Source organism: Periplaneta americana, chromosome 15 (genome assembly GCF_040183065.1).
Source record: "Periplaneta americana isolate PAMFEO1 chromosome 15, P.americana_PAMFEO1_priV1, whole genome shotgun sequence".
Taxonomy (NCBI): domain Eukaryota; kingdom Metazoa; phylum Arthropoda; class Insecta; order Blattodea; family Blattidae; genus Periplaneta; species Periplaneta americana.
Genome location: NC_091131.1, coordinates 165,219,085 through 165,247,073, shown reverse-complemented (window position 1 = coordinate 165,247,073; position 27,989 = coordinate 165,219,085). Strand labels below are relative to the sequence as shown.

The window sequence follows — 27,989 nt, the reverse complement described above, 5'->3', positions numbered from 1 at the left end:
AAACTCGAGACTATATTCTTAAATAATTCACTCCATTAATCAAGTTCAAGGTTTTATGTAGCACAACGGCGGTTTTTTGAATGCATTAAAAGAAAATGAAGATGTAGTAAGATCATAAACTAGGTTATCACACGGAAATTAACAGTAAAAAAGATGTCTTTTACGGAATACCATTAAAATGACGGAAAGTAAATTTCCGGTTAATGTTCGCGAAAGCGTAAAGTATGTAAATATGACGGCGTTGCTGTTTCATTTCTGGTCCAGAGAAAAATACCTAGCCTTTTACGAAAAAAAAAATTTAGGAACCATGAAATTATTCACCGCTTTCATTATAGGCTATTATTTTTTTTATCAATATTACGAATCAAAAACTGTCATACTATATAATTTTAACTACTACATGGACGTATAAAATCAAATTTTATGTTAAAATTAAAAACGTTCGTCAAATACATGAAAATGATAACATTTATATTACATAATATGTAAATGAACTTCATGTTAAAATCTCCTGTCACTTCCCTATCCCTAAACTAACCTAACCAAAGCCAAGCTAAGCTAACCTAACCAAAGCTAAGCTAAGCTAAGCTAACCTAACCAAAGCTAAGCTAAGCTAACCTAACCTGACCAAAGCTAACCTAAGCTAACCAAAGCTAACCTAAGCTAATATAACCAAAGCTAACCTAAGCTAAGCTAACCTAACCAAATCTAACCTAACCTAAGTAAAGCTAACCTAACCAAAGCTAACCTAACCTAACCTTCGTAAATGGAAGGTCTGCAGCCGGAGCAAGAAGGGATCTCAATCATTTAATCTGCAATGTACACGCGAAAATAAATTCAAGTAAGGATCACGTTCCCACTGCATGAGAGGTCCGCGCATGCGCTACAGAAAAACTGTTTCTGTCCCGAGCCTCTCATCTAAGGCACTCGTCATAATTCACTCGCAATATTTACGCAAATACACATTGTCACTAACAGTGGTGCTATCTCTCAATAATGTTCAGAACGAAGGAGGTAGACAAAGAGAGAGAAAAAAAAAGAAATATGGCACAAAACTGTTTTCTCTCGAGACTGTCATCTAAGACACGTAATAAGTCATGTAATCTACTTGCAATATATTTGCGCAAATACACTTTGTAGCTAACACTGGTGCTATCTCTCAGTAATGTTCAGAACGAAGGAGGCAGAGAAAGAGAGAAAAAAATTTTCTCCCGCCAACTACGCCACACACGAACGTCATGTTATGTTGGCAACATTGTGTATTTACTTCAATTTGGTGGTAAACGTAACGACACGGTTCAAAGCGACCATGGTAATTCTCCAGTATAGCAAATAAAAGAATTGCAGATCTGAAAAAGAGAAAGAGGGCTTCCACGAGTGAAAAAGAAAATGAGGATTTATGAAGATATGAAAGAAACAGGAAGAGATTACAGAGAGCAAAGAAGATTGATAGCTTAAATGTGTCAAATAACAGTTCCGAGTCACCCAATAGACCTAGTCCTTATTCATAGAAGGCAACTTTTCTAAAACTGTGGAGAATGGCTCGATCGCTGCTGAAGTCACCCAGGAAACTGCAGCTGTGGTAGCAGGTCTTGCAGAATGTGTTGGAATAAAACTAGGAAATCATATGGAGAAAGATCTGCAGGCACTCATGAATATTCTATGGTTGCTAGATTTTTCTTCCAACCAGACAATGTTCATACATGCCCAAGAATGAAAGACATTGTTACCATCTGGGAGAATGGTAGAAAAGAAAAATTGCAAAAACATTACTTGACCATGTTTCTAACAGAGGCCTTTCACATTTTCAAAGAGGCAAACCAAAATTTTAGAACTGGATATTCAAAATTTTGCAGCCTTCGCCTTCACTCTTTTTGCAGATGACACTAGTGTATTTTATATTACTGACTCCATTGAAGAACTGTTTGAAAAGTTTGAGGCAGACATTATTACTCTTGAAAACTGGTTAAGCGCAAATAGGCTTTCTTTGAATTTGAAAAAAAACTGTATATATGATTTTCACTAAATCTTCATTTTATTATATTATTCCGAAAGAATTAAAGTTTAATGATTCTGTAATACAAAAAGTTGCATCAGTTAAATTTTTAGGTTTGATTGTTGATGAACATTTAACATGGGATAAGCATATTTTGGCTTTCTGTGAGAAAATTGCTCCAATGTCTGCTATTTTGAAAAGGCTTAAAAGATCTTTGCCTATATCTTGTCTCTTAAATGTATATTATGCTTTTATTCATTCTCATTTAATGTATATGTCATTTATTTGGGGACAGAATAAGAAAACTGCTTTGAGACCTTTACAAATTATTCAAAACAGAGCTTTACGAAATTTATTGGCTTTTCATTATTTGACTCCAGTTAAATATCTATATCAATTTTCTTTCGTTCTACCAGTTGAATCAATTATCAAATTAGGTGCTGCCATTTTCATGTACAAAGTTATTAACAATTTAATACATAGTAATATTACATTTCAGTTTAATAAAGACATACATACTTATTTAACAAGACAAAAAGACAATATATTTTTTTTCTCAGCATTACTCAGTAACTTATGGAACGAAAGGACTTAACCATTTTTTAACAACTTTTAACCAGCTTCCTTTAGAATATAGAATTTTGCCAAATTGCCGATGTTTTAAGAATTGTTTATAAATACGTTTTTGGGAAGATTATTTATTTTAATTCTCAGTTGATTTATTTATTTCATGGTTTCAAACTTTTTCTTCTCTCTGCCCAAAACTTTATGTCATCTTATTATTTGTTCTTATTTTACTTTCTTTCTTTAATAAATTCTTGTATTATTGTTTGTTTTCAACAAACTGTAGTTTCATGACGTTTTCAACTACATTGTACAACATATGTATGTGTTCTTGTATAGCCCCTACATATGACTTATACTCGTTGGGGCATACTCAATAAATTAAAAAAAAAAAAAAAAAAAAAAAAAGAGAGAGGAAAAAAAACAGAATATTTTGTTACTAGAAGAAACTCCAGCAGAGCATTGTAAATGCAAAATTCATGAGAATTTAATTTTAAAACTAAATTCACTTTCGCCCAAATGTACATATTCAAGTGAGTTCTGGAAGAATATATGTGTGATGACAAATTGGAATCTCTTTGCTGGAACAATTTGTGTGATCAGTGTTAAAATAGAAAATTAATGTGTTGCCCAAATCAACCAGAAAACAAAGTGGTTTGAAAAACATGGGGAAAAAACAGTGATGGGAGGTTACAGCTTTCCATTAAAGAAAACTTTTTGAATTGATTATTGCTGAGGTGCCTGTCATAATGGCCCACATTAATACAAACGAATATAGCAGAAAGAGTTTGCATGTGATAAAAATAAAGAATCTGTTACATGCATACTTCAAGTGGTCTTTGCGATGTCATCTAGCTGTGAATATCAGAATGAAATTCAAATGCTCTTTGGTCACACACAAGACGTGTTCTTCTATTTACTTAGCTTTTATTTTATAAAGGGCAATGTAAAACATACCTTACCTGTTCTGACTGCCAATCTAAGGACAAAGACACTGTGTTTGTGTTGCTTGACTTTATATATGATGAAATCGTTCGATCAGATGGTAATCAACCAAAGTTAGAAATAATATGTAGTGATGGGCCATCATCAGAATTCAGTAATTATGGGCAGTTTTACAGCTGTATGTTAGTTGCATCACTGTGTGTTAGTTCTTATGCCGGTAGCCTCACCTTGATTATAGTGCTAATATTCGCACATAAGATATTGATTGGTACCAATATCAAAATTAATTAATCACACAAAGAAAACTAATTAAGATGCATGTATTTTACACTCTATTGTCTTCATATAACAAAACCAGATCATCCTCCATGTCATCAGTACTTTTTACTGTAGGAAGGCTGGTAATGACCATAGGTTTTCCATACCAGTACGAATTTTTACAGTATTTCGAATCTTCAAGAAAGATTCTCTTAAAACGAAAAGGATATCCAATTATTGTTTTAATGAAAGCAAGGAAAATGCTGCAAGAGCAAAACAGAATTCTGAATTCTGAGAAAATATGTCCTAAAAGTTTGGAGGGAGAAATTATGCGAGTAAATACAGTAATTTATTACTTAAAATACTCTTTCAACTGCTACATTAGACCTCGGAATTGAAAGCAAAAATTCAACGAAGAAGTTGATATGTTTTATACACACTGGCTTATTGTTAAAATGAGTGAATATTTTCTGCCACATATCAATGACACTATTGTCTGACATACTACTCCAAATCTCCTATTTGCCTTTACAGTATTTGTACACACTACAATATTTGTTAAAAGTCGGGAACACTAGAGTTTACAAAATTCTAGAATTCTTGCATACTGTTACAACTTTTACAATTGACAGCTTGATTTAAAGTGATCTACATCATGAATTGAATTGAATTGAAGGGATTCGTTTTTTACTTCAGCTGCAATTGTGCTTTATTTTTCAACACAAAAAAATACTACTGGAGAAGATTTTCAATTGAATGGAAAAGAAATGAAAGATGATGACTGAAGGAGGGCTTTCAAAAAATTTCTTAAGGCTGACAGAACATTTATGAAGGGACAGAAAGTAGGGCTTCAAAGCTGGAAAAAACTCAAATGACTCTATAAACTGCTGGAAGGAGGTATAACCATATGGTTTTAATATGTCCTGGAATTCAATTATATTCTTACTTACTTACTGGCTTTTAAGGAACCCGGAGGTTCACTGCCACCCTCACATAAGCCCGTCATAGGTTCCTATCCTGAGCAAGATTAATCCAGTCTCTATCATCATATCCAACCTCCCTCAAATCCATTTTAATATTATCTTCCCACCTACGTCTCAGCCTTCCCAAAGGTCTTTTTCCCTCCGACCTCCCAACTAACACTCTATATGCATTTCTAGATTCGCCCATACGTGCTACATGCGCTGCCCATCTCAAACGTCTGGATTTAATGTTCCTAATTATGTCAAGTGAAGAATACAATGCATGCAGTTCTACGTTGTGTAACTTTCTCCATTTTCCTGTAACTTCATCCCTCTTAGCCCCAAATATTTTCCTAACCACCTTATTCTCAAACACCCTTAACCTATGTTCCTCTCTCAAAGTGAGAGTCCAAGTTTCACAACCATAAAGAACAACCGGTAATATAACTGTTTTATAAATTGTAAAAACTTTCAGATTTTTTGACAGCAGACTGGATGACAAAAGCTTCTCAACAGAATAATAACAGGCATTTCCCATATTTATTCTGTGTTTAATTTCTTCCCGAGTATCATTTATATTTGTTACTGTTGCTCCAAGATATTTGAACTTCTTCACCTCTTCAAAAGATAAATTTCCAATTTTTATATTTCCATTTCGTACAATATGCTGGTCACGAGTCATAATCATATACTTTGTCTTTTGGGGATTTACTTCCAAACCTATCCCTTTACTTGCTTCCAGTAAAATTCCTGTGTTTTCCCTAATCGTTTGTGGATTTTCTCCTAACATATTCACGTCATCCGCATAGACAAGGAGCTGATGTAACCCGTTCAATTCCAAGCCCTCTCTGTTATCCTGGACTTTCCTAATGGCATACTCTAGAGCAAAGTTAAAAAGTAAAGGTGATAGTGCATCTCCTTGCTTCAGCCCACAGTGAATTGGAAACGCATCTGACAGAAACTAACCTATACGAACTCTGCTGTACGTTTCACTGAGACACATTTTAATTAATCGAACTAGTTTCTTGGGAATACAAAATTCAATAAGAATATCATATAAAACTTCTCTCTTAACTATATGCCTTTTTGAAATCTATGAATAAATGATGCACTGTACCCTTATACTCCCATTTTTTCTCCATTATCTGTCGAATACAAAATATCTGGTCAATAGTTGATCTATTACACCTAAACCCACACTGATGATCCCCAATAATTTCATCTACATATGGAGTTAATCTTCTCAAAAGAATATTGGACAAAATTTTGTACGACGTCAACAAAAGTGATATTCCTCGAAAGTTACTACAGTTAGTCTTGTCCCCCTTCTTAAAGATATGTACGATTATGGACTCCCTCCATTTAAGAGTAGAGTAGAGTATGTCTTGTAAGATTGTACTCATAGAGGACTTTAATACTCACTCACGCAACTGAAGCTGTAACAACAATACTGGAAATGTAGCAGGAAAGGAAGTTGAAGGTATACTCAACTCTAGTATTTTGCAGTTAGTATACGACAGATCTGACACTCATACCTATATCTACATAATAATGGCTTGTTAACCATGCCTGATCTCCTCCCTGTGCCTGCAGACATATGTCAACATACTGAACAAGTGCGACTGAAGATACAGTACAGGATCTGGACACAGAATAGTCATTGCCAATATAAATGTGAAATGGGTAAAATTCGAGCTAGAGTGACATGGAATTTAAAAAATGCAGACTAGGAAAACTTCATGAAGTTTCTTGAGGCAGAATTGCAAGAAAAAAATGACTTTACTCGACCCACATGAGTGAAATATGTAAAAGCCTTAATGCTAAATTTTGAAATTTGCAAAAAAACCCATCCCAAGAGCAGCAATAAAAAAACTACAAATTATTCTGGTCTCAAGATTTAAAAAATAAAGAACGTGATGAGTTACGAAATACAGCTGAACAATTGGGACAAACAGGGTAACCTGGCTTGGAGACAACGGACAGCCCTCCTCAGGAAGTCAAGTTTTACAAGACAAAGTTCATTTAATAATTTCATAATCAAATTAAACTTCCAGAAGGATTGCACGAAGTATCACACATTTGTATCCAATACGTAAAACAACGAACCTATATGTTGATCTAAATGAGGGGTTGGAAAGCAATGGTGGATTGTTAATGTATAGGTGAGGGGTTTGGACTTTTTCCATTGCTGGTTGTCACAATCAAAAATTAAGACACAACGTTTCCAAGGGTGGTTCTCCCTTCATCTTCAGGTGGAAGGAACGAGAGAAGAGAAAAAAAAAAACCTATTGTTGGGATCGTTACGTACAGCTATTCTGTATGACTGATGTTTTTTTGGGTATCACTTCTTGGTTCCTGCGGTTTAGATGGTTCAGATTGTTGGAATGGGATTCTGACTGTTTCTTGTGTATTTTCTGGTAGGAACTGTTAACTGCCGTGAGGATTCTGTTGCAGTCCTCTTCTGTGGTATTAGTTTTAAAATATTCTCTGAGGCCTTTACACTCCGCGATGAGGATAGATTTTTTGGATCTATGTGAGTTCAGTCTGTCCCTCAGGAGGGCCAGATTAGTTCTATGGATTATCTTCTCGGTGCAGGGCGAATGGTAAGGCATTTTGACTCGTAGACCTTTGGGAATGATGTTGTTTGATCTGCATTGTAGAAGAAAGTTGATATGGCCAGAGGTTTTGGCTAAAAGAATGTGTAATTTTTCGAATTTTCGAAAAGTAGAATATATTCCGGGTCCATACCGGTTGTCTAATGTTGATCTAAATGAGGGGTTGGAAAGCAATGGTGAATTGTTAATGTTTAGGTGAGGGGTTTGGGCTTTTTCCATTGCTGGTTGTCACAATCAAAAAATTAAGACACAACGTTTCGAAGGGTGGTTCTCCCTTCGTCTTCAGGTGGAAGGAAGGAGAGAAGAGAAAAAAAAAAATTGGGATCGTTACGTACAGCTATTCTGTAGGACTGAAGACGAAGGGAGAACCACCCTTCGAAACGTTGTGTCTTAATTTTTTGATTGTGACAACCAGCAATGGAAAAAGTCCAAACCCCTCACCTAAACATTAACGAACCTATACCAAAATAAAAAGAAAAAATGTTTGAAAATAAGATCCTTCATTCTAATATTCAAATAACCAATGGCTTTGCTCTAGACTATGCACAGGCTCCAAAGGAAGGAGTTTATGCAACAAAATGTGAAAATCTTTGAAGAAAAATACAATCAATCAATGGTACAACAGATCACATTTTCAAAGCTGCATTCAAAGATGAAGAACTTACACATGACTTAGAAAGTATCCAAAGGAACTCACCAGGAGAAGATAAATTCATGCAGAATTTTTCATACACTCGGAAACAGAGGCAATTTAATAAGATTTGGGAACTGAATTAGTACCCTTAACTTACAATGGTCAACAACATTTCTTAAGCCTTGTGTAATTCTGTATAATCCAGAAACATAATTGTATTCCAATGGATACCATCCCAGTGTGGAATCCTGGGAAACGAGAATGTGGATGCTTTAGCAAAGAAGGGCAGCACTGCTACTTACAGACCTGTTACTAAATCTATGTATTACTCTGTGAAAAAATTTATTAAATCTACATACTTAGACTTCAACAAACAAAATTTGATAACACAATCCCAAGGGAAAAAATGGAACTCTCAGCATCAAAATCCACAGTTAATTCCCGATTTACCACGAAAATCGTCTGTAGGTGCATTTAGATTGGTAACAGGCCATGATTGTTTGGCCAAACACCTGCATAGAATTGGAATATACCAGTCCCCTAACTGCCCATTGTGCAACTCAAACCAAGAAATGGATTCGGAACACCTCAAAATCTGTGCTTCAGTGGCTGGTCATGATAATATCTTTGAAAAATATTGGAGTGCAAGAGGTCAAATGACTTTATTGTCAAACGCCTGGCATTAGAAAACAACAACAACAACAACATAATCCGGAAACTTTTCCTATTCGGAAAATAAACTTGATCCCTTGCAATTCCACTTTGAACAAGTTTCACTGCACATAAGTAAACAAATAAAATAGCTTTAAAACACTTTCTGTTGTGTGCTGTTCAATACTCTGTAAAACTAGCAATCCCTTTCCATGCCTTCAATAGCATTTTTCATGAGTCCCAGTTTAAATGCAGACATAAATTGAACACATTTTAAGGATATAATAAATGCGCCCACATCACAATTTCACTAATTATACTTATGATTAAGAGCTTAAAAAATATAATCCATATTTTCACATGTTTCATTCATAGCTATTATAAAAGTTGCAATTTGGAGGGAGGTTCATAGTCTTTATTTGAGAAAAGTCAATGAAGTATTACTGGACAGATTTGTATGTAACATCACTACACACCCTGATCTGAATCATAGGAAAAGCAGCTTTGAAAGTTGATAGCCAAGGAGAACAATGTTCCATGTCCGCACAATACCGGGGATTATCTCAACACCACAGACATGTGACATGAAGCCTTGTCTTGATTTTAAAGAGATAATGGAATGCAAATGCTGGAATGACAATTCTCCAGGAAACATATCCAAGCACTGCAAATCAAGCTTTCAGGTAAACTCCCTGTAAAGTTGATTTTTGAATAATTTTGAGAGAAAAATTGTTCCGGGGCTGGGTATCGACAATTTAAGTCACACAGAGTTAGTGTGCACTCAATGTTGGTTGCTTGACGGTTGTCAGCCCACTTTGAGGTCTGTGGATATAGAGGGAAAAGTTGGATCAGTGTCGGGTAGAGTTCCCGGGTAGCTCAGTTGATAGAGCATTGGTACATTTAACCAAACGTCCCAGGTTTGATACCCGGCCCCGGAACAATTTTTCCCTCAAAATTATTCGTATCCAAGCACTGTCCACTATAAATTCCAACTTGGTATTAGCAGCCAGAATTTAAATCTAAATCTCAGACAAATATACTGGTCAACTGGCTAATGTTGCACTTGCATAAACTCTGTGAAGCAAAAATTTATGCCAGCTTTTTAATTGGTAGTCCAATTTTAAATTGCCCTTTTAGCCTAAAGTTTATCATGAAGTTAAATATAAATTTCATACATACTTCTAGCTGTAATCGCTTTCTTTCTTCTTTCAACTGCTGCTCAAACTCTTCTTGAGCCTTCTTCTTTCGCTGTAGTTTTCTTTTATGGAATCCAGTCAGAAATTCTCTACAACAAAGAAGTATGCTGACATATAGAACTTATATAACAGACACTAATACATTCTAAATACTGTTGAACACTAAAAAAAATGCTCTCTTTCATGCAGTTTTTCTTTATAATTGCTTACAAATAAAAATTATTCATATTACAACAAAAAGTGTAATCTTTGCTATTCTAAATTTAACATTACAGCTAAAGCATAAAACGAAACTTTCTTAATGGTACTTCCATAACCATATAATGTGAATATCTACAGGCTATGTTCTACTGAATGAAAGTGTTGAATAGGGTGTATTGAAAAAAAAAAATTCCGAAATTCAAAACATAAACGTACACAAAATTTGCCTTCTATGCCCGTGTGCACCATTCTCGATTAAAATTTGACCATGGTTAAATCGGCACTTGATCATCTTCAATGCCAATTTGCGGAGTATCAATCTCGATCAAAGTTAAACAAGCGAGTTGATGATGATCAAATTTGATCACGGGTGTGGGACCGATTATCTTGAATTGAACATGGTCAAGTCGAGAAAACCAAAATGGCAGCACGATTTGACGTGCTTGATGCAATTGAAGATGAAATGATGTATCTTGAACATGCAAATCACTGCGGAAATAACAGAATTGGTGTTATTGTAGAAAGAGTAAGTTTGTAGATGAATAATAAAAAAGTCTTTTCTCTCAAAATAGACTAATGTTTTATATATGTTTCTGCTTTGGAAGATCGGGATTTTACTTGAGGACAAAATATTATTTAGGCCTAATTGTCCAATTTTGTTAACATAATAATAAAGTAGTTATTCTATGCCAGTAATAACATAGCAAAACTAAATGACCATTTTGTAGAATGCGATATTATCACTTATTAGCTATAGATTTGCCGTTTGAAACTATTAGGACCCACATGACGTTTTCGACAATTAGGCTATTTACGCTTGAATTAAGAGAAATTACACGGATACCTTCCTTTCCCTCTTACTCCAAAATTCCAACCTTGTGAACACAAAATAAATGGATAAATTTCAGAACAAGGAAATTTTCCTTTCCCTCTTACTCCAAAATTCCAACCTTGTGCACACAAAATAAATTGGCACTAAAAACTTCCTTTTCGTATGCATGTTGATGCGTATTCGACATACACAGACTAATTGCTTGTTTTTTTTTTTTTTTTTTTTAATTTTAAAATAATTGTTAGCGAGGTATCCGTATACTGAAATTTTCCCAAATAAATTATTGGCACTGAAATGTGTCTTTTCGTAAGAAAGATGATGAGCATTCGACAAACACATAGAAATCTGCTCTTTTTAGTAGCAAGATAATTGTCAGTGAGGTGTCCGTATACTGAAATTTCCCCAATTATTATCAATAATATGAAATAACCACTGTATAAATTACGTTACAAATTATGTGGAATTATGTAAACACGTATAACTCATGTGAATTGTGAGGTTAAATCCAACCAGGTAGCCTGCTTTTCTCTTAGAGAACTTCCGTCAGTACTTTTATTCTGTAATATGGATACATAATTGCTGACGAGTTCTAAAGGAATTCCCACTTCGAACTGTGAGAAGTTCGGTGCTCTTTTCTTTTTTTCTTCCATAATTATTGAAACTTGTTATTTGAAAACTGCGAGGATGTTTGAAAGCAGTCCGGCAAACAAAAACGAAGTGATAATTGACAGAGTGCGTTCGTTCGCTGTTTTATACGCGGTAACCGAGCGCTCAGATGATTCTTCTCAAGCGAGCATACCGTCAGCTGACGGTACTGAGTTGATCGAGGGAAAATGTCGGTGCACCGCATCTGTAACTTGATCATTGTCAAGAATTGACCATGTTTCCGTGATTGCTGATAAACGAGCTAGATGATCGAGAATGGTGCACACGGCCATCAGTCTACACAATATGCAGTAAAAAAACAAATACATATTTTTATCAAGTCACTAGAGATGTAAAGTTTACCATATAAAGTAAAATGTTTTTTTTAATTATTTTCATAATTCTTTAATGCATGGTCACAGTGGAACTAAGAAAAAGAAACCGTGGTTTGATGAAGATTATTTCATGGTAGTAGAAAGAAGGAAACAGGCAAAATTGAAATTCTTACAGGATCCAGTCCAGGCGAATAGAGATAATTATTTCAATGAAAGACAGGAAGCAAGTCATACACTTAGGAACAAAAAGAGAGATTACATGAAGGAGAAACAAATAGTAAGAATAAAAACGTTAGAGATTTATATAAGGGCATAAAAGAATTTAAGAAAGGATATCAGGCAAGGGTAAACATGATCAAGGATGAGAACGGTGACTTGCTTGCATTCTCATTTCATCCTAAACAGACAGAAAAACTATTTTGGGCAACTACTAAATGTACATAGGCCAAATAGAAATGATCAGAACGAAATTCAAATACAAATTGCTAAACCTTTGATACCCGAATCTACACTTTCTGGAAATTTGAAAAAGCACAAGTCTCCAGATATTGATCAAATTCCAGCAGAATTAATACAAGAGGGTGAAGCACATTATCTAGTGAAATTATAAGATGTGCTTGCTACTTGGGAAAAGGAAACTGTGCCAGAACAATGCAGAGTCTCCATGTATTGTACGTGTCTTTAAGAAGGGAAAAAAGGCTAACTCTAGTAGCTTTCGAGAAATATCACTTTTGTTGATGTCATACAAAGTTCTGTCCAATATTCTTTCTTAACCCACTCTTTCCAACACAGCTTTTTACACATAAAAGCTGTCCATTTGCTCTACTGCCTCATTTAGAAATCGCAAGTTTATCTCCTTTTTTTTTTTTCCAATGACCAGGGTCGTCTTATTTGCATTTATCTCCATGTCACTCAGAACATTTTGCAACATTTATCGAGCATATACAACTAGGGTTCCCAACCATTCAGGATTTTTGCTCCACCAAGATGGCAAAAATCCCTGAATTATAATAATTTCTGATTAGTAAACTTAAAACTTATTGAGCAGTTGTTAGTTGGTTGGTTGTGGTTGGTTGGTTGGTTGGTTTCAGTTGGTCGGTCAGTCGGTCAATTGGTTGGTTCGTTGGTGGGGTTTAAAAAGGGTGTGTCAGGTACTATGGCTATTTGCGCTCTTATGAGCATGGATGATATAGGCTAGATGAAAAAATAAAGTTTAAGTCAAGTGTAGTTTTTTTTTTACAAAGCTTTACAATATCTGTCAAAGCTGTATAATTTTGAATTGTCACTTTTTTTTTAATGTCTGTTTTGTCTTTGAAAACTCTAACAACAGGGAGTGACCTAGAAACCTTGGTTAATGGTCATCAGCTCAATGTTCATGTATATGAATTGTATAAACATATTTTCAGTCTTAAAATTCGAATGACGATGATACAAAAAAAAGTGTCTTTCTTTTACATGCAACAGCTGCAACACCTTCTACATTGGATAGACACGCAGGTCATTTCAAACACGTTACAAAGAACATATCACAGCCATAACCAAATCACACAACACTTTCACATATGCTAAACACATCACAAACGCCAACCACACCTACAGCAACACAGACACAGACATGGAAATTCTACATATCCAACTGAAAAACAAGAAACTAAACACACTAGAACAATACGAAATATACAGATACACAAAAGCACACCCACAATGAATCTTCAACACACAACTCAATTTCAGAACAATCACACTATTCGATTCCACACTACACTACACAAACGCACCTCCACAGGGGATGAGAACAACAGAAGACGTGGACCACCCAGTTCTGAAGATGGCCCCAGGCAGAAACTAGTGAACTAAGGTAACTTTTAGTTTTAGTCCACAGAGACTAAATGATAATCAGTTGGAAGCAGAAATCCAGGTGAAACTAAATTTCAACATATAATATAGGCTACTGAGTTCTACGACTGTATTAAGAGTATGTAGGCCAAATCTGATAGCCAAATCTTAAGATAAGCACATACACCTTTAAAAATTCAACTGTGATTAGTGTCAGTGTTGTGTAAAAATTACCAAAACAAAATATTGATTTTTATGTCTGTTGCTATTTATCAATAATATGACAATTAAATAAGTGAATAAATTAATTTGACTTAACATTTCAAATGTGATTAATATGCAGGCTAAATAATCAACATATTACAATAAAATGGTCATACCAAGTAATTGTAATGGGCTGTACTTTATTTAAGTAACTTATTTCTCCACAAAAACACTGCAAAATTAGTTTTCGGTTCAAGAACTTTTTCTCCTGTGCCTCATAGGCCTATAAGTTGTCCTAGAAATCACAGTCACGAAGTTGGGAACCCTATATATAACCCACGTGACGGTTTTGAAAGTAGCGGAAATTGCTGTTACATTCGTCACGAAAAATGGAAATTTTTCTCATTTTCGAAAAAAAAGTAAAAAATGAAATTGAAAAATGAAGTCTATGAAAGTTAGACCAATAACACTAACTTCGTTAATAAAACTTGTTTTGAAATTTCACGTTAATCCTATTAAAAAAAGCCGTGACTGACACAACCTCAGGTGCGTGACTAATGTAGGCCTATCCATTAACTGCGTGACCAATGTGACTTGTGTGCCTACTGAACAACAATTGATACACTAGTCAAAAGTTGTAGGCCTAATTCCCTTGGACATTTGAGTTGGGTGGTTAATATTAATATTATTTTAGAGATAAAGTTTTCTCTTACACTCAACCAGTTATTAATCTTTGAAGTAGACATATAAATTATATTTGAATTAAAAATATAATAGGCTTATTATTATTTAAAAAGTAGTAATAATAATAGTAAATGTTAAGCATTATAATTACCCATAACTATACAACATAGGTCTAAATTCAATTAATTATGGTTTAACGATGCTCGCAACTGCATTTGTCCCGCAGGAGTTGTTTTACATGCCAGTAAATCTACTGACATGAGTGTGTCGCATTTAAGCACACTTAGATGCCATCGACCTGGGCCAGGATCGAACCCGCAACCTCGAGCACAGAAGACCAGCACTATACCGACTACGCTACCCAGGGCGACCATAGGTCTAAATGTTACATTGATATCCCCATATTTATACAAAATAAGAGAGACAGAAGGCCTAATTACAGTAATACGAATCATGTTAACTCAGAAAAACATTTACATGATTCTGCATTCAAGTCAATGTAATTTTTTACAATTTCGTTAATAATGGAACGCGAATATATATCCATATCCAATACCCACCTACTGACCAAAATGCATATATGCAAGATATACCAGAAGTCTGAATTAACCATACCTAACCTGTCATCGATACTTATCTTACAAAAAACTCGCTATTTATCTATGTATGTACCAAAAAGCCTACATGCAAGGCATGCGATACCATCTATTTGCGGTCGCCAATTTCACAGCAACTTTACAACGTTAATCCAGTGTGAATTTAGTGTTGCCCCCCAATTTATCTTTTGTTTATGGCACAAATGACTCGATTAGAAGCCAAATACGTAAATAATATTATATTTCTTTGGTAACACAATTGTAAAGATACATCTAAGTCAGTATTAATAATGTATTATTTTATAAACTTAAGTATAACTTGCCATAGGGCTCACAAATATCCCTAAAAATTTAGTACCAATTCCACAATACACATTTAGAATTCAGATATTTGTCATTAACATTCTTTGGGCAATGTGAAAGCTTCGATAAAACAATTACTGTACAACAACAGCTTGACGCAATTAGAAAGATACACAGAGAAGAATAAAGATGTGTATGCAGATGTTGTGGACTTAGACAAGGCGTTTGACAGAGTGGATTAAAATAAACTGATGGGGATCCTGAAGAAAACTGATGTGGATTGGAAAGAAAGAAGGCTGTTCTGTAACCTTTATATGAAACAACGAGTCAAAGTCAAGATAGGAGAAGAAACATGACAGAAGGAAGTGAAATAGGGAGAAGAGTACGTTAAGAATGCTCTCTAGGGTCATTCCATGAAAATGCGACATTTTCATGAAAAATAAAAATCTCACGAATCTCTGCCTATGTCATTTTTTTTCGTTATGATCCGAATTTTTTTAATCTGACAACACTGATTGTGTAACAACACGTAAGTGGGAGAAAAAGCACAAAGAAATCTGTGGTTTAAGAGCGCGAAATTATCTATTAGAAATCACATATTTGAAAGCACATTTAAGGCAAATAAATCATTACTTCTGTATGTTAAATGCAATTAATAATGAAGTGCTGACCTTTGTTAGTAATTATAATGCATAGAAACTGTAATACAATGATTATTTCGTGCTTGATACTATTATTACAAAGAAACGTTGAGAGTTCGTGTGTCACGCTCAAATGGACATTTGTTTATATTTCTTCAAAACCATTTCATTTTTTAATATTTCAAAAATGTAAAAGTGAGACACATCACATAACAATCAACTTCTTATATGGACAACATTTTGATTTATGTACAAATTCTACAAGAAAAACACGTGACACATGTAACACAATGACTGTGACACACGAACAAAAACGTTATTTTCGTGTGTCAGTAAAGTTTATCCTAAAATCCAGTTACAATTTTTGTTGTTATTGGAAGTCTTTACGCCTATACATAATCAGTAGTAGAATTTCAAATACTTATTGTTCATATAGATAATTGTGTGTGCGTGCACACGCACCCGTGCGTTTTTTTCAATGTACATATACAGCAGGTTAAACTCTCTTGAAAATATGTGTTCCATAACTGTTGTAAGGAGAAAAGGAACTAGCCATGCTACCCATTATCTCCCGGCCTAGTTGCCTCATAAGTGGTATCTTCTTGGTATCACTTGTAAGGTTCACACCTGTCTTCGGACAGTTGACTAAATAACAATTGTAAAAATATAGTGTGTAGGCCTAAAATTAGCATAAACATTTAATTTATGCCTAACTTAAAGTTCGTATAAAATATTTATAATTGTTTTAAGTCCTTGAATTAAAAACCTACAAAGTTAGGTTTATGTTAATTTATTTCGTATAAAAAACAAGCTTATACAGTACATTTTTATGGTAAGTAGGTAGCCAGCATACTAGGCTTATGTATAAATAAATTGGTCTAATTATTTGCACATTAGGTAAATGGTACTAAATCTCTAATATTAATTTAAAATTGTTTTATTTAATAACATTAATTAACTTACCCTAGGTATCATTTAGCAATTTTAAAAGATTTAAATTTATATTAGGTGTTCTATTGATATAAAAATTTATACATTTTGAACATTTTTTGATAGTATTTTCAAGAATTAAAGTTGGGCTGATTACTTGGTTGGGTTTTTTCCGAGGTTTTCTCCAACCGTAAGGTGAATGTCAGGTAATTATGGCGAATTCTCGGCCTCATCTCGCCAAATACCATTTCGCTATCACCAATCCCACTGACATTAAATAACATAGTCGTTGATACAGTGTCGTTAAATGACAAGTAAAAAAGAAGACATCAAATATACAGGTGAAGTTACAAAAGCGTGTGGTGGCAAAGAATATAAAGTCTCTGTGATGTCCAAGGAAGGGAAGTACTACAAATGGCTGACATATTGGTATATTCGTCACATGACATTACACAGGAAATATCACCACATATGGTTGTAATCAACCGATATTTTAAATTTAAAATTGTATTTTAGTGTAATCTAGTGTTTTGTTTTCCATAATAAGACCTGTAGGCATAGTGTATGTCTTTCACAAGAAATGATGTATTATAGCGCATTTAAAACAATTAGTAACTAACATGACAGAAATGTTCATGTGTCACAACATATTTGCAATATTTTATTTCTTAATAACACTACCGGTATTAATTTTTTTTAAAGTTTGTGATTTAGCAATTACATGTACTACACAAGTGCCTTAATTATTTGGAAAACAACTGAATGCATTTATGTCATTTGGCACAATAATATGAACATTTTCCATTTTGGTAATAAATCAAGTGGCAAGAAAATGTTCGTGTGTTACACCATACAATATTTCATATTTTTTACATTATTAATTAGGTATTCTTTTTCATTAAGAATTTGTGTTTATATTTAGGAATGCTTATGTTAAAATACAGTAATTTCATTAACTACTAAGTAGCCCTATTTAATTAAATATCTTGTGAAAATCATAGTTAGTTACTTCAAAAATGTTACGTGTGTCACTATGGAATGACCCTTTATTATCTATCCTGTTCAACATCTACTTGGAAGACTTAGTAAAGACCTGTTTTCAGAACATGGTAGGAGTGATAGTAGGAGGAAGAATAAATTCCATAAGATTTTCTGTAGGTATGGCATTGTTAGTAGAAGAGGAGACAATAGTCTACAAAGGGATATGCTACTGGAGCTAAACGACAGCTGAGAGCAGTATGGGACGAAAATAAATGTAAATAAAACGAAGATCATGGTTGTCGGAAGAAAAATAAGGAACATAAACGTGCTGATTCGAAATGAGCCAGGAAAAGGAGCATCATCTGCGAACCTGTGGAAAAAGAATAAAGTAAGAGACTAGTGAAGTGTGGCACTGTATGGGGCAGAAACATGGACATTACAACCAAGTGAAGAGAAGCGAATAGAGGCATTTGAAATGTGGATATGGAGAAGAATGGAATGTGTGAAATGGACAGACAGAATAAGAAATGAAGTTGTGTTGGAAAGAGTGGGTCAAGAAAGAATGATGCTGAAACTGATCATAAATAGAGAAGGAAATTAATTGGATCAGTGGCTATGAAGAAACTGTCTAGTGAAGGATGCACTGGAAGCAACGGTAAACAAGAGGGTAAATGTTGATGGAAGCGTTAGGTCTAGAAACGAGTGAATTCATAAACTAAGCTGATTTATCAACACTGCTCTAGTGTACTTCATGACCTAGTCCTACTTGAATCCACAATAATGTCGCCAGTTTCTGTTTAGCTGCCTGGTGATAAATTTATATTGGTGAAACTTTGACATGGGAGAAAAAACGTACTTAAATCATTGAAGCCTTTTCACATCACCCAGCTTCACGTCACTTAGATATCCCCTCAACTAACTCACTAACTTTACCACATAGGCTACTACCCTCATCTAACCCACAACAAGACGCAAATCAGACCTCAGTCCCATGTGTGATGTGGGAAGTTATCGAAGATTGGCCATCGATCGGAAGTGTGGTAATATTGAAGGTCTCTCTCGGTTAGGTTAGGTTTATTTATGTACACGTAATTGGGCACGAAGCGCAGAATTCTATTATTCTATAACATACCTTCTTGCTTTGTTATCGAATACTAACTGAAGTTTAGTTTTTCTGTTTATTCGTTTACGTGGGTGAAAAACTTTCTTCTCGTTAAATTCCATGCTGTAAGACACACACACAAAAAATATTACGTGCGTTTTTTTTTAGCAAGACGTAAAGCGCTGCAACACTGTTGCCAACATTTCGCCCTACAATCTCGCTAACTTTTCAACAAAAAGTAGCTAAATCTCTCCAAAATTTGTTAAGAAATCCCCAGAAATATCGCTAAAAATTAATAATAAATATCACTAAATAAAAATTAGAAAAACACACATATGCGGAGAAAAATATCATTTCTTCGTCGTCACCCTCTTTTGCGGAGTCTCTTTGTTTTGTTGACAGCTGTGACACAGTCTAGTATATATACAATCGCGAAAGTCAATACGTAGTAAATATGCAAACATTAGGTAGTTGCTCACCACTAGGATCGCTAATATCGCCTCATTACAGGCAATGCAAAATAGTACCGTCACAGTCTATTGTTTCTAGCACCCTCAAAACTCAAGCTTTGTGACTGTATATATTATAGTAGACTGTGCTAGTACAGTGATTCCCAACCGGTGTGCCCCGGCACCCTAGGGAGCCGCGTGATCGGCTAAGGGGTGCCGCGAGACATTGAAAAAAAAAAAAAAAAAAAAAAAAATACTGTCTACTTAAGCCTAAAGTCTTGTAAGGTCTTGAAATAAAATAAATCAAATAAATTACTCTCATGCAATACAGATCGATTCATTTCGAAGATTAAATTATACTTGTATCCGGCACATGGCATTACAGCCAATCCCTGGCGAACATTCCCGATTCAGTAAACTAGTATAGACTACTCGCTTCCTCACGAACATTCCCGAGACTTCGACAGAACAATATATAAAATTGATGTATTTTTTTATTGGGTTATTTTACGACCATCTCAGGTTATTTAGCGTCTGAATGAAATGAAGATGATAATGCCGGTGAAATGAATCCGGGGTCCAACACCGAAAATTACCCAGCATTTGCTCGTATTGGGTTGAGGGAAAACCCCGGAAAAAACCTCAACCAGGTAACTTGCCCCGACCGGGATTCGAACCCGGGCCACCTGGTTTCGCAGCCAGACGCGCTGACCGTTACTCCACAGGTGTGGACTAAATTGATGTAATTTTACTAAGTGATTGTAGTAAAGTTTACCGTATTATGTTATTATGTCTGTTACTTATATCATCTTTCAATAAATGAATATATTAAACTTAATTTTTTTTTATTCAAGAAAGGGTGCCCCCCAGTTTTTAATGTTATTCTCAAGAGTGCCGCGAACTTAAAAAGGTTGGGAAACACTGGTCTAGTATATACAGTCGCGAAACTCATTACGTAGTAAATATGCAAACATTAGGTAGTTGCTCACCACTAGGATCGCTAATATCGCCTCATTACAGGCAATGCAAAGTAGTACCGTCACAGTCTATTGTTTCTGGCACCCTCAAAACTCAAGCTTCGTGACTGTACATAGTAGACTGTGGCTGCGATGTTAAGGTGGAAGGTGTGAGAACGGTTAAGCTTTAAAACGTCTTTGGTGGGAACAGCTGATTGTATGTTCGTTCCATTAAGCGGTTCATAGATCAGTTAATGGATAAATATTATAAGATGGGAAACTGCGGTCAGCACCATCTGGCGGCAGGGAGCTCAAATAAGATGATCAGCGCCCGACGTCGTTGGTGGTAAACATTAGAACTACGTGTTGGGTACATTACCCAGAGTTCAGAGTCAATTGTTGGGTCTGAAAGGCGGATCTTTTGAACTTGTATTCTGCCCGCCATAAATACATTTAATCAGTGTTTCGCTTTAATTTGATCAGTGTTTTTGTGTTCTAATTGTTTAAGTGTTGTTTGCGGTTATAAATTAATAACAGTTGTCCTTGACAATAATGTGTTAAATAAGACATTTTTCTGTGCCCATAGTTGGGTTCAGTTTTATTGTTAGCAACGCATTAGACCTACGATATTGAAATGGCTAATGAAAATATCACAAATATGCGTCAGCTGCCCTCGCCTGAGGATACACAACACATTGTGGACTGATTTACAATAAATTACGATATCGTTCCATAAATTCTCCTGTGCTAAAAACTTATTCACGTCAATCTACTTCTAAACTACAACCATCAACATTGAAATCAAAACATGTAACATCTGTACCGACAAAGAAATTTAAATCAAGTGATGAAAATAAAAGTGATATGGAGACAAATGCTACTAATCCTGACGTGGAATTACACAATTCATTTGAACCTCTAGTTATCGTTTGTCTTCGAAATAGGCCTACTTTTTATAAGCTACAGCTCATCGTCTTCTCTATAAGCAGGACGAACACAAGGAACAGAAATAAAGGATATTACATAATTTTGTTTAGTGGGTATTTAGTAAGTCTATGGTCCCATCTTAAAAAAAAAAAAACTGGTTATAATGTGATCTTGGATCTTCCCCGCAACATGGAGATTTTCTACTCCAAACCGAACTGAGGCAGTTGAGTTTTGGAATTTTGTGCCTACACTTCATGTGAAGCAAATGAGACTGTAGTTTTTGATGGTTTTAATATACTTTAATATGTATTTAAAAAGTGTTACATTTCACCAAAAAAAATTGTGGTTAAATGCTTAGGTGAAAATTTCCACACTTACAATTTGCCAGAAATTGTAGGATTAAGAGCAGTGTATTCACCAGGTTCGTTCCAACAACAGTCAGGATATGCAGCTGTCCAGATTTCCTTACGTGCACCTTGTTATTCGCATAATCGATCGCAGAACCAAATCAATGTCCTCGTACTAGCTCACGTCCCCGACCTACGTACCATGCTGCAGTCAACTTGTGTAATCGGTCTCCAACATTATAAGCCTACTAATCACAATGCTTCAAACTTTAAAATGGCGACTGAGAAAGGTTCGGAAGGAAAAGGGAAATGTTGTCCTGACACCACAACTATGCCAAGCCACACATATCACGTGCCACTACAGAAGAATTTGAGAGACAATCTCATGACAATACAGCATCCACCATACAGTCCAGATGGGATCCTTCAATTTCCACCTTTTCCCTAAGCTTAAAGAAGATCTCCAAGGACAGCATTATGCATCTGATGAAGAAATTAAACACGCTACGAGAGACTGGATGCGGAAACAGAAGGTGGACTTCTTCTGTGAAGGCTTCACAAAACTTGTATATCATTGGCAGAAATGTATTCAGGTATCTAGTGATTATGTTGAAAAGTGAATGTATGTAAATAAAGGGCGCATTCTAAGAATTACTTCTGCGTTTTATTTAGCAAAATATTCCCATTCAAACATGAGTTACGACAATGGAGGAATTACTTTTCATCAAACCCCATATATAAATAAATTAGAAGAAGTCAAAAGCTAAGCCCTAAAAGTAATTACAGGACGTGTTAATATTACTCCAATATTATAAATGCATATTCTAACAAACAACAGACAAATACAATGTGATATTAAAGAAAAAGAATAACACTGTATGAAAAACTAAGGACATCATGTAACAATTACTGGAATGCTTAGGCCTACTCAAACCAAAACCGAAATCTGAAGAATCTGAAAGAATGTACACAAAAGATGTCCTAAACTTAAAGAGAAATATAGAGCTGACATAAAAACTTGTACTTTATCTCCTCTAACTTCACTTGAATATTTTTCTCTAAATCCAATGCACAGAACTACTCGTGAAATTAAGTGCAATCGTGGCTAATGAGAAAAACTGGCTATGACACATCATAACATGACCAACATTGAACAAGTTGATACATAAATTCACGTTTAACATGAGTTTAATATAGCGATTCCTTTGTTTTTTAGAACTTTGCACATACATTTATATTAGGTGATTGTCACAATGGCAATGACTAGACTAAGATAACCATGTGACTCCAATTCACGCCGTAGTCTGTCTTTCTCGTTAGTTATGGCACAATTGATACTGATGACAATGTTGAAGTGACTGATGAATTGATGCAGCTCTGCAGTACTGCAAAGCTTCACATTATAGACAGATCTCCATATTCGCAGACTCAAAAACGGCCCTTCAAACAATAATCAAATACACACCAACTGCTTATGCGTTCAGAGTTATACCTATTGTGCAATTAATAAATCTGCTTTCTAAAAATGGTAATTATCTCACCTTTCAATGGATACCAGGCCACTGTGGAGTGCAAGGTAACGAGACAGCAGATGAAATAGCAAAAAATGCATCCAACCTTTTACCAATACCACAACCTACAGATTCCCTTGACAGAATAATAAATAATATTCATAACATGATAAATAAGCAATGGACAGAAGATTGGTTAAGTGGACAAACAGGAAGAGCACTATGGAAAATTTTGAAACAACTCAACGATATTAAAATCTACTGTGATATTTCCACACAGATACAAACTTTTGCTGCACTGGCTAGAACTGGACACCTTGTTACAGACGCTTATCTGCATCGCTTTAAATTATCAGAGTCACCATTATGTCAAAAATGTTTAACAGAAGAAGAAACAATAGAACACATCCTACTTCAATGTAATAACACTAACCATGACAATCACATATTTCATCTACAGTGGACATCGTGTAATCAGCTTATAGCTGGACACACGTATTAAAAAGTAAGTACAACGTTGAAGTGTTAATTTAAAGTAATGTTGAGATTGGAAAAATGTTTTTCTTTTAAAATAGATTTTTCAGTTATATTTATCTCTCATTAGTTTCTGTTACATAAGAAGTGTGTTGTGTTTACACATATGGAATGTCTTTTTTCTTTGTCAATTGTTTTCTAATGTTTGAACGTTACACAAGATCTGGCAGAATGATCTCTCTGATTCGAATTGGCTGCCATACAGGTTCCTCGATAGTCGTGCTTGAGTGGCATATATCTTTGAGCAGCACAAGTCATGCTATTTCAGTTACCAGGCGTGGACAGGTGAATGTCATGCATTTTGTTGTTGATCATTTTTTAAAAATTGTGACTGTCATTGCAACGTTGTGGCAATTTCATACCATTTTAGAGTAGGTCGACACGAAAGAATTCCTGATAAGAAAACTCTACTGATATGGGTGAGAAATGTCAGACAAAATGTTCGACTTTCAAATAGAAATCGTTTGGGCTCCTGAGAATATCGCAGCAGTGAGACATGCTGTTACCACATCTCCACGAAGCACAGTGGATCCAAACTCAAATCTGACTGGACAAAAGGTATAGATGTTTGAGCTTCAAAACAACATAAATACTGCAGTTCTATAATCCTAAATAGTCGTGTATCTACGATTCGTATTCAGTTTTCCATAAAAATTATTGTGGTCTGCGCAGTTGCAGGTAGAAGCCAAGTGTTCAGCACAGACATTCTCTTCTCGTTTACATCACCCGGCAAGTTACCTTTGGAACATCGATGTGTGAAGATATAATATATTGCCAATTCTCTTCTAGTTTTGGTGAATAAAACTACAGGTATTTCCCTACATTTTAGTGCATTTTCGAACTTTAACATTGCGTTACTTAGTTATAATACTCATTAGTACACAGAGAAGTGTTCCATGAAAATTTTTAAAATTTTATTTGCTGTAGCAGTCCCGCAAAAGCAAAGGCCACAAAAGGCCACTGTCAAAGCAGGTTCAGCATTTACATTAGTCATTTAGGTATGTAATTATAAAGGTTTTATAACCAACTTCAACCACCTTCTCCTTTTATTTACATTTTAGTGATGGTGGACGGAATTCCAAGAAGAGAACTAGTTGACATTTCGTGAAAAGAAAATAATATTTTAAGAAGATTAGCCTGTATGTGTGAGTATGTATTAATTAAAATGGTTTAGGAGATTTTGAGGGACATGATCGTAAATTAGTGCAGAAAAAAGTGCTGAATTCTGAATGAAATTTAAAGAGCAATGGACTATACTAGGGGGAGAAGAAACAGGCGGGTATGGTGAACCCCTCATTCACTACCCCGACTCCTATACCCCTCAGAACCTGATTGGTGTATGGTCCTGTCCCAAATAACTTACTCTTCCATTCACACATTTTGCAATATAGGAGAACTTAAAAGAACAAATGAAATAAGAAATTTACTTCACCGTCTTACAAGCTAATGATTACTTAGAAGCAATATAGGAAAACTTAAAAGAACAAATGAAATAATAACATGATTACAAATACCTGACCTACTGAATATTGTTGTTTTGTTTAGTCAATTGTCGGAACACAAGATCTGAAACTCATAAGTGACAACAATAAATTATCACTCATGAGGTAACTAAGCCAGGAGATAATGGGTATAGACACCGGCGAGGCTCAGTCGATTAAGGCGCTTGCCTGCCGGTCTGAAGTCACGTTCGGGCGTGGGCTGATTACCTGGTTCAGTTTTTTCCGAGGTTTTCCCCAACCGTAATGTGAATGCAAGGTAATCTATGGCGAATCCTCGGCTTCATCTCGCCAAATATCATCTCACTATCACCAATTTCATCGACGCTAAATAATCTAGTAGTTGATACAGTGTCGTTAAATAACCAACTAAAAAAATGGGTTATGGTGGCCAGTTCCCTTTCCCCTCCATTGCATACATCGCATACACTAATCAGACTTTAGATTATATTATCATTTCTAATATTTCGCAAGTTAGCCATTTCACAAAAGTAATAATTGTAATGTAAACCTAATACGAGAAATAAAATATTTAGCATTACACACAAGAATTTTCTTTTATGTGTTTTCAGAATATTGTATTGAAATAGTAAATACTAAATGATGTTTATACAGTTATCAACTTTGTGAATCATGAGAAAATTAAAAATTAAAGTGCAAAAAATTAATATATTTTTGCTGTGTGTAGAAAATGTACAAGTTATTACAACATGAACGAGTTTCGCAATAAAAAAACATTTATGTACCGGTATTATAAGCACATTTAAGAATGGGTTAGTTTAACAAAACAAATAACGCAATAAGTATGGCTTAAAAAATTGTTCTGCACAAATTCTCTCAACCGATCTTGGAGAACTACCAAACGCCTTGACAGTAGCTATCTGCGTTGATGATAGGACACTTAATGTCCTCACCAACTTTTAAGTTCTTTAAAAAACAGTAAACTTGATAAATAACGCCTTTAGTATGACTTCTGATATCAGGGCTTGACTGAGACATGATAGTGATTACTTGGATGATTAGTATTTTAAAATACTTTATTAGTACATATACATCTGCGAACAAGTCATAACACAGTAGTATCACAGACGAGCACTTGTCAACAACTAGCATTCGAACGCAGCAACAGGAAGATCTCTTTGTTCAGGTCATAAACAGCTAGAGAAAGTGTGGAGTGAGTAGATTCCGCACAAGACCAAAAACCCGCCTATTTCTTCTGCCTTTACTATAATTGCCTCTACGTATTAAAAATTTCTTAAGGAAATACAAGGATTGGTTAAGTGTTAAAAAGACTTTTTTTTTTAACTAGACTGTGTCTAGCGACGAAAAAACAAAAATCGTCCACAAAAGTCGTTTCATGAATGTGCTGAGAAAAGTCAGAAGAGGAAGCTGAGGAAACACACTCGGTTGATGAGATTGCTCGTCACAGAAATGGATTTGAGATCAACATACAGGCCTGATGTAGCAGAAATGGTAAAGCAGGTGTTAAGTTTTACTCAGAAATGGTCACGAAAATGAATGAAAGAAAAGAAAACAAAATCGCTTACGCAAAGAAATGGGACTTCATGTCGACATTCCCAAAACAAGAATTTGGTACGACTAATGACAGGATTAGGGCGCGGAGGTTCTTTCAAGATCCAGGTTTGGCATCAGAAACTACTGGCGTAGATGAAGGCTTGATTCGGTGATTTGGAACCATCTTTAAAACCAGTGGTCGTCATTTCGTAACTCGCGAATTAACCCCTTAATATACAAGCAGGGCGAAGGGGTAAGGCATGATTTCCATCCCCTTAGCCAACACTTGTTCATTCAACGTTAAGCAATCTGGATACCCTTCTCTCCTACATTCCCCTTCGCTGTGAATTGCGGGCTGCATTTTATATGACGTAATCTTTGCCGACCACTGCTTAAAACAATCGCCAGCGGGTACAGTATTAATATTGGAGAGTTTGAAAAAATACTGTTTGGGCACTGTAGAATTATACACCCAGAAATATAAGTGGTATTATATGCCGCAAAGTGTGCATAAAATACTTACCCATGGTGCGCAGTTGATAAAGGAAGCCGTACTTCTGTTGGGATGATGTCCGAGGAACCCCAAGCAGTCCGAAATAAAGATTACAAGAATTTCAGGGAATAAGCTTATCACGCGCGCGATACGACAATCGATTTGATGGAATTTCCTCTGGCCCAATGGTAAGCAGGCTTCGTATCTAAGGCCAAAAGAGTAGAAAAAGTGTATCTTCTGATGTAGACCTACTAAGACTACTCCAGGATCACGATGGTGGTGGTGGTGATGGTGGTGGTGGTGATGGTGGTGGTGGTGATGATGATGATGTTTGAAAATTAATAGAGTTACAACTCTCTCAAATATCTTTAAATATTTCAAATGTAGGTTTATTTAACCAGAGTTCGCGGTTTTGTTAAAATTGTATTAATATGTAGGCTATTTTATTAAAAAAATTAAATGATATTTGACTCAATGTGTACGACTGTTGTGTATTTTTAGCATCTTTCACACATTAAAATTAAATAGAAAGTATATAATGCATTTGTGATTTTGTTCCAATCCCTGAGCAAATCAGTTTTGTAAAATTATTATAATTCTTTAAAATTCAACCCCTGTAAAAGGGTGGTTTATTTTATCTAATCGTA

General features: G+C 35.2%; 1 protein-coding gene across 9 annotated transcripts in view; it reads right to left on the bottom strand.

The window, feature by feature from the left end:
- The window catches only part of LOC138715501 (nucleolar protein 12-like), a 309,079-nt gene that overhangs the window by 262,256 nt on the left and 18,834 nt on the right, over nucleotides 1-27,989 (bottom strand). For 8 of the 9 annotated variants that reach the window (XM_069848480.1, XM_069848481.1, XM_069848485.1 and 5 more), the window contains one exon: nucleotides 9,805-9,910. Coding sequence is in view for 2 of the 9 variants with exons in the window: in XM_069848486.1 (XP_069704587.1) it covers nucleotides 9,887-9,910 (24 nt within the window). In the remaining 7 variants the exon portion in view is untranslated. Of the gene's footprint in view, nucleotides 1-9,804; nucleotides 9,911-19,141; nucleotides 19,313-27,989 lie in introns of those variants that run through there. The other variant, XM_069848487.1, reaches the window with a different exon arrangement.